Here is a 6,990-nt window from a genome sequence, read left to right as displayed (position 1 = left end):
TTATGGCACTGCTATCACTATAGCAGATTTTTCATGAAAACTGTGTGAATCTTTAGCAAAAGGTTTTGTTTTTTTTTTTTGGTTTAGTTTTTTTTTTTTTTTTTTTTTTTTAAGGACAGCAGCTCCATAACACTTAATACTAGGTTGTGCTTTAAAAAATAACATCAATAAACTGGTAAACTGGCAGATACAGGCATCATACTGAATGTTACAGTATTCAACTTTTAAAGAGTTTTTAATAGTGTATGCTGCTGGCTGATCCAGAGATGTGCAATTAGATATTTAATGACATACAGACCGATCAAGAGAAATGTGGGCACCGGTACATCACCTTTCACCCCCCTTGTATTTTTTTTATTTAAACAGCAAAAAATCTAAATTCATTTTATTTATCAGTTTTAACTTAAATTAAAGATATCTGAAACAAAAACTATTTTGCCAGAAGTCCATTATGGATTTACTGTGCGTGCTGAACTAACTTTGAGTTATAAAAATGATTATATTGAAATAACATCACAATTCAAATAAAAAACTGAACGTGTGCTGCATTATTTTGTTAAAATAGCAAATCGCCAACTTAGATGTACAATATGTGCCTCTGACTGCAAACCGCCTATCAAAAGTGGAAGGGCAGCTGCCCCAGTGCACTGTCCATGGTGTAGTAAAACACTCAACAAGTTTTTTTTAAATATATATATTATATATATATATATATATATATATATTATATATATATATATATATAGCTATATGCTATATTATTTTTACTAATATTTATTTGGAGGTTATAAAGACATAGTAGCACAATTGTTACTGTTCCCCCTGAATTTGTGTAAAAAGACAAAGTATGTTATGCTTACTTAACTCTTTAGATTTTTTCTAACATGAAAATTATCATGTACATTTTTTTAAGCACTCATGATATGACATTTGGCAATCATTTGATATGTATGATTTAAATACTGTATTAACCACTTTTAAATACACTTTAATACAAGTTCAGTGATAACTGAAAAAAGTAATTTGTATTATGTAATATTGTTACCCAAACAAATAATGATGTGCTATTTAAGGAATAAACACAGAATATAGACATGGATCAATCATTGTAAAATTGCAAACCAGTACTGAAATATATTTCACAGTAAAGCTGTGAATTACAAAACGTATTCACATTTTTTTTTCTATTTACCAGAGACTAAGAAAAGCAAAAATCATAGAATAATTTTTGAACAGGAACAGCATATGAAAGCAATACACTGTTCAAGGTTTCTTGAAAGAAAACTACATCACCAAATCATCACACATTTAAATATATAATACACCATTTTTTTTTTTATTTTTTTTTTTTTCACGGTATGACTGTAAATTTTTGCCAAAAAAAAAGTAGGCGAAAGGTCATGAATACTGAAGAAGGCAACAGCAGTTCCCGTTAATTGTGGGAGCTTAAAATGTATGCTCAGTATAATAGTTTCTCCCCTTCTTTTGACTTCTTGGTGTAGATAATTAGAATGCATTGGGTGCAGAGTGGTTGGAAGTTATGGTCAGCTGTGCTGTCCGCTCCGTGAAAATAGCAGGCAATTTTCTCTTTGCTTTAAGAAGAGAAAGCGATATTGGAAAAAGTCAGCACTTAAACTATTGCAAAGCACCCTTCACAAAGCCACAAACAAAAAGCAGGACAGCAAGTCCGTAGCTTGTGGCTATCCTCGCACCTGTGGAAGAAGTTATAAGATATTCGCTCATCTTGCAAATTTCCAATGCTTCTTATTAGGTCTTTAAACACATATATGTATATATTGTAATTCTGTTGCTATCTTGGTTTTGCTGCACATAATTCCCTTGGCATGCACTGTAAATAACACATGCTTTTTCTGTCCAGTGGAAGTTTGTTCATAAATAGAGATGTTTAAGTTAAGATTTTAGGTACGACACGGTCCTACATTCAAGAATTGTCTTTTTGCTAATTGTTGACTGTTTTGTGAATGTAACCGTCCTTACAACACAAAAATATATATATATTTGCAATTTTATGGTTCCTAGGAGTAGTCATTGATCTTTAATAGTTACTTCTTCTCTTTTCATTTACCATTTGACTTTTTGAAAACTCATTATTTATATAATATATATGACCCTATATATATATCTATATATATATATATATATATATATATATATAATATATATATATAGTCACACATATTTAAAAATTATTTCGCAGAAATAAGCTTATCCTAAAAAGTGTGCTTTATGCATAAATTACTGTACATAATAAACTTTATTTATGTATGCATTTTTTAAATATTTGTAGATATTATGTATTAGCAGTACGACATTAGAATTACACACACAATACTTCTACCAGATTTTTAATAATTCCAATTACTAAAACAAACGTTAGGTTACTTACCATAACCCTGGTTCCCTGAAAGAGAAGACAACCACCAAGCAATAGTTTTGGGATCTGTCTGTCTTAAGTAGGTATTCGCTGAGCATTTTATGTTAGAGCTGCCGATAGACTCCTCTGTGGAGTGATGTCCTCGGTCCCGCCTGTTGAGGGAATAAGTAGTCGCTCCACGGAGCCCACTTTCTCTTTTGCATCGAACCCTCGAATGCGAGTGATGCGACCTCGCAAGGTTTGGTGGTCGTCTTCTCTTTCAGGGAACCAGGGTTACAGTAAGTAACCTAATGTTCCCATTCAATTCAAAGATGATCATCAACCAATACTTTTGGGAAAAAATACCAGAGTCTGTAGCTCACTGACCCGCTTAGCATAGGTGATGGTCAATAAAAAGGCTGTCTTCATAGAGAGGTGTTTCAGCTCTATGGAATGTAGGCTCAAACACGGCCTTAGTGAGAGCCTCCAATACTACCGCCGAGCACCCGTTAGAAAACGGGTCACCAGAATATGGGCACCCGGGGATACTGAGTCAATGGGGACGTGGCATGCAGATATAGCTTCCAGGTACACTTTCAGCGTAGAGGTGGACCTGCCTGCCTCTAGCAAACCTTGCAGAAATTGTAAAATTATTGCCTTGGGGCAGTAGATGGGGTCACAACCTCTGGCCATACACCACTTTTGAAAATTCCTTCACTTGTAAGCATAGTACTAATGACCGCAGCTGAGAGCCCTAAGGCGGACAGATGGTCCTGTTCAGTGGCCAGACCCACAGCTGGAGTCTGCCTGGTTCTGGGTGCCAGATGGTGGCTTGCAACTGACTAAGGAAATCATTGTGCAGCGGGATCTCCCAGGGCTGGCCCTGCAGCAGCTAGCAAAAGTTCGAAAACCAGATTCTCCTGGACCATCTGGGGGCCACCAGGAGAACTCTCTTTTTCTCTCCTTCTCGAGGAAGGCAGGGAGCAGTGGTATTGGCAGGACAGCACACAAAAGCGCTTTGGGCCTGTCGTCACCACTTGATGACTGTGTATCACTCCCATCACTACACCTTCACGCAGGTGGATGGCTTGTCTCCACCAGCACAGGGCTTCCCAGCATGACGGTGTCTGTCTCACTTAGGATGTAGCCAAAAGGCATTGATCCTCGCTTGAATGGGGCCCATATGTAGTAACCCCAGTTGGATAGAGGATGAGGCTGCAACCATTAGACTAGTTTTTGACACAACACCAGTTGCACTGTGGACTCCTGTTGAAAATATGCATTCTTCAAGTCCACAGCTATAAACCAATCGCCCGGCCGGACAGATTGGAGGATGTGAAGATACGTGACCATGTGAAACCTCCTCTCCCTCAAGAACCAATTGAGGTGTCTCAGGTCTAAGATTTTTGGCACCAGAAAGTATCTTAAGTAGAACCCCTCTTCTTGAGAGGTGCGTTCCATGAGTCAGATGGCTTGTTTGAGAACTGCAGTGCGTAACCAGTGTGTATTGTGGTAAGCACCCAGGACTCCAAGGTGCAATTGCGCCAGTATTGCAGTTGATGTTGGGTGGGCCTGAGGCCACAAGCCTTCACGGCTCCTGCTGGGCTGCTGATGTCGGGGCGGAGCAAGCTGAGGCAGCACTGCCTTCTGGAGCGCTGCTGCGTGGGTCAGCATGCACTGCGTTCCCTCTTCCTTGCGTAAGGTTCCAGGTTGCCTGCTGCTGCAGTGGCCTGCAGGTGGTGCCTCAGGTCACCCAGCGGAGCTGTGGTAATCGGGACCGTCTGGGTTATCGTGGATGTCTGGGGAGATTGCCATAGGCTTGATCTGCCCCGCATCGGAGCACAGGGAGGAAGTAGCGCCATAGCTGTCTGCGAGCCACCACCCGGAGATTGGGAGCAGTGTGCCTGAAAGGAGGAGTAATTCGGAAGCCACTGGCTTCCCTTATTATGCCATCCATATAGGCGGTCAGGATACTCATCGTATTCGCTTAGGTGAGTCACTTGTGCTTCCGTTGCGTAAGCCCGCTTCAAGTTCATCTTCATGACCCTGCATTGCGAATTTGGGCATGCACGGTCCTTGGATAAGCCACTCACTGGCAGAGCCTTCACCAAGACCACAATGGTGGAGTCCACTGGGGGGGAAACCTGCGAGGCCTAGCTTGTCCGCGCCTTCTAAGGAAGCAAGCGGGGCCACTTGCTTCAGCACACTGAGTGCTGAGGCCAGACGATCCCAGGAAGAGCGTACCTCCTCCTTGAAATCTTGAAATGCTGGGAAGGGCTGAGGGCGGGGGAGCCGCAGCCTGCGTCTTGAACATGGACTGGCGTGGCTCAGTCGTTGTCGCCCAAGGGACCTTGTGACAGAGAATAGAATGACGCTTGGTGTTAGATCTCCTTCCCGACCTGTGAGAGCACTAGAAAAAAGGAACGGAGTAACCATAAGCAAATGGCAAAACTATTTATTCCGTAGGGTAGGTGGAAGTCAGCCATTTAGGAAGGAGGCGGAGTTATGGCACACAAGCTCACTCACCCGGACGGTAGACGGTGTGGCATCCAAGGATTGGAGGAGCAGATGCGCTCATTAACCAAGGGGTCATGGGTGAGGGTATAAATATGGGGCGTAGCTTCAGTGATCTGTTCCTTTGTAAATGGTTAACAACAACCTAGAAGGAGCCTGTAATTTGTGAACAAATCATGAGTGTTCTGAATGTTAGTCTGTCTTGTAACACTGTTTGTTTGTGTTGTTTGTTTTTCAAAGAGTACTCACACAATCCGGAGCTGTAGTCGCATGCCAGCATTAACCCGGACATCAACATTCACTTTTCACTATGGAACTGTCTTTGCACCACGAGCACTTAATTCACACACTGTAGGAACTGTGTCTGTGTTAGTGTTTTGTGTTTGTTATTGTTTGCAGGTTTTGCCATAAGGATCTGGACATTATAATCATTAATAAACACCCTTGCACCTGTAAATCATTCGTCTGTATAATTAATCCACTCTGCACTGCATTCACCTGCATGTATTCATCACTTTGCCACAGACCTGCAAAAAGTTTGCAGCGTGTCCCATCAGGGCCAACATGGAGCTTGAAAACTGAGGCGCACTAGCTTCCGTGGCAACCTCGGAGCTGGGCTCTGCTTCGGTAGAGAGGGCTCATCTCAGTGGGGAAAGAGTCCTGTATCGAGAGTGCATCCTCCTCCTCTGCCACCAGTGCAGACAAGTCCAGCTCACTCTGAACTCCCCTTGGGAGACAATAGCTGGTACTGGGACGGGAGCTGGCGGAGCCGCGGTCGGAGCAGCAGCAGTGTGCTGCTACGCCAACTCCAGGACATGGGCCATTTGTGCCTACAGGTCCACGATGTCCCTCGTCTGCCTTAAGCACTTGACCCGCTTTGCCACCTGTGGCTGCGAGAAGGTGGCGGCTGAGCCTCTGTGTAGGGGATACCTGGGACAGTTGAAGGAGGGGGGGAACCAGGGCTTTTATGGCCTCTGACCCATCCTCCTGGGGCATGTTCGCCCTGCAGGACATGCAAACATGAAATACCAAGTGCACCGAGGCACCAAAGCACTGTGCGCACACAGAGTACCTACCTAAGGCAGGCATATCCCAAAAGTATTGGTTGGTGGTCATCTTCGAATTGAAAGGGAACAACTGTTTTGATATGTGTTAGCAAAAAAAGTTATGATAGGTTTTGTAATTTAGAAGTTTTTGAATTGGAAAAAAAGGAAATGGTTATTTGCAACACAAAGGCTGAGCTATTGAATAAGTTTGACTTAGACTAATTTAGACTTGATAAATAGTTAGAATACATGCCTACAATACAGTAGCTATAGACTTGCTTGACTCCTATTGGTATAGATGAACACAGAAGGCCTGTATAAATCCTTCTTCTAAATAAAAATAAAACACTTACTGCATAATGGTGGGGATCTGCAAGCAGTATCTGACAAATAACTGTCTCTATCCACTAAGACAAAACTACGCTTTTAATTTTGGTAACATATATTTGTACTTAGAGATTACAAAAGACATTGGCAAAGACTCATTAAAACTCATTGTTTAATGTCTGCAGTAGTTTCCCTTATCTATTACTGATGGGATTGAGATATTGTCAACTCTCATTATAACAAACTTGCAGAGGATAGAAAACATGTTTGTTGAAACCAAGAACTTTAAATTACACATTAATATGAATCATATTTCATTACGCTATATTGTAAACTTAGGGGGACATGTACCAAGATCGACCGATGCAGTGCTAAATTTGTAAAGTAGCTCTCTGCTGCAGCACATATTTTACCCCATCGCGAATGTATTAACTGGGCAAAAAATGAACGAGGCACAGAGTTAGCTGGCATATTAAAATGCGAAAATTCTGCTTGGCCGGTGTTCTGAAACCCTCAAAATGGGATACTGGTAGCACAGAATAACAAACTAATCTGAAAAATAGCGCCTCCCCTTCAAATGGGCTACCTCAACTGAACAGCAGGCAGGTCATTTGGAGAGACAGTGACCCGTGTTGACTAAGTGTCTTGACTTTAAATTATTATTATACGACGATAAAACCAAATTTACAAATGAAATAGCCAAAAATCAAGCTATAATTTCATCCTCTG

General features: G+C 41.7%; 1 protein-coding gene across 2 annotated transcripts in view; it reads right to left on the bottom strand.

The window, feature by feature from the left end:
* Positions 1–767: 767 nt before the first annotated feature.
* Positions 768–6,990, bottom strand: part of LOC121313082 (V-set and transmembrane domain-containing protein 2A-like) — a 29,340-nt gene continuing 23,117 nt past the window's right edge. The window contains exon 5 of one of the 2 annotated variants that reach the window (XM_041245229.1): positions 768–1,712. In XM_041245229.1, coding sequence (XP_041101163.1) covers positions 1,636–1,712 — 77 coding nt within the window. In that variant the 3' untranslated portion in view covers positions 768–1,635. The remainder of the gene's footprint in view (positions 1,713–6,990) is intronic. The other variant, XM_041245228.1, reaches the window with a different exon arrangement.

This window comes from Polyodon spathula, chromosome 3, assembly GCF_017654505.1.
Source record: "Polyodon spathula isolate WHYD16114869_AA chromosome 3, ASM1765450v1, whole genome shotgun sequence".
NCBI lineage: Eukaryota > Metazoa > Chordata > Actinopteri > Acipenseriformes > Polyodontidae > Polyodon > Polyodon spathula.
The sequence above is the reverse complement of the archived record's forward strand: the minus strand, read 5'-3'. Positions and strand labels throughout refer to the sequence as shown.